Source organism: Gekko japonicus, unplaced genomic scaffold, assembly GCF_001447785.1.
Source record: "Gekko japonicus isolate JY-2015 unplaced genomic scaffold, Gekko_japonicus_V1.1 scaffold34283, whole genome shotgun sequence".
NCBI classification, from domain to species: domain Eukaryota; kingdom Metazoa; phylum Chordata; class Lepidosauria; order Squamata; family Gekkonidae; genus Gekko; species Gekko japonicus.
The window spans coordinates 1-1,085 of NW_015220702.1; the positions used below are offsets into that span (position 1 = coordinate 1).

Consider the following 1,085-nt stretch of genomic DNA (forward strand, 5'->3'; position numbering starts at 1 on the left):
CATAACTATGACGGTGTTCTAAATTTCTCTTGTTTCCCATGTACTGCTCCTCTTCCAGTTGGTGGAAAGTCTTTACAAGAGCAAACAGTCTTTTCTTCTGTTGACCCAAAAGTCTGTGTGGCGCTAAGCATCAGATCAAAGGTTCCATGTTTCTTTGGGAAGTGCTCTTCCACCTCACCATTTCTTTCAGGGCCTCTTTCACCTTCTCATTCCTCAGGCTATAGATGAGGGGGTTAAGGAACGGCGTGACCACTGCTATTAACACTGCCACCATTTTGTTGAATTCCAGGGCAGAGCTCTGTGCTGGCTGGGCATACATGAAGATGGAGCTGCCATAATAGATTGTCACCACAGTGGCGTGTGAGGCGCAGGTAGAGAAGGCCTTGCGCCTCCCGGTGGCTGAGGGGATCTTAAGCACGGTGGAGATAATGTACATGTAGGAGACCATGATGACCACGAGGGTGCCCACGAGCATAACGGAGGCGAGAACCACGTCCACGAGTTCGATGAGGCGTGTGTCAGAGCAGGACAGCTTCAGCAGTGGAGTGCTGTCACAAAAAAAGTGGTTGATGACATTGGGGCCACAGTACGGGAGCTGGGATATCACCACCATCGGCCACAGGATGTACACAAACCCACCCAGCCAGCAGCCAAGTACCAGGGGGATGCAGACACGGGTGTTCATTATGGCAACATAGCGCAGTGGGTTGCAAATGGCCACATAACGGTCGATGGACATCACCGCCAGGAGGAGCAGCTCCGTGGATCCCAGGAAGAAATAGAAGTGACACTGAGCGATGCAGCCGGAGAACGAAATAGTCTTCCTCTTGGCCAACAGATTGGCCAGCATCTTGGGGATAATGGCTGAGGTGAAGAAGATCTCCAGGACAGAGAGGTTCCCGAGGAAAAAATACATGGGGGTGTGCAGGCGAGGGTCGGTCACCACGACAGAAATGATGATCAGGTTTCCCAAGAGGGTGAAGGTGAAGATGACAGAGCAGACGGCAAAGATGGAGAGCTCCAATACGCGGACCTGAGGAAAGCCTAGCAGAACGAATTCCGTCACCACTCGGCCAAGGCTCTGG

At 52.3% G+C, this 1,085-nt stretch overlaps 1 protein-coding gene across 1 annotated transcript; it reads right to left on the reverse strand.

The window, feature by feature from the left end:
* Nucleotides 1-130: 130 nt before the first annotated feature.
* LOC107125271 (olfactory receptor 6M1-like) lies at nt 131-1,078 on the reverse strand (the record flags this gene model as incomplete). Its single annotated transcript, XM_015428715.1, has 1 exon — nt 131-1,078. A coding segment is annotated over one exon (948 nt), but the record flags the coding sequence as incomplete, so codon positions are not given.
* Between the last annotated feature and the right edge of the window lie 7 nt (nt 1,079-1,085).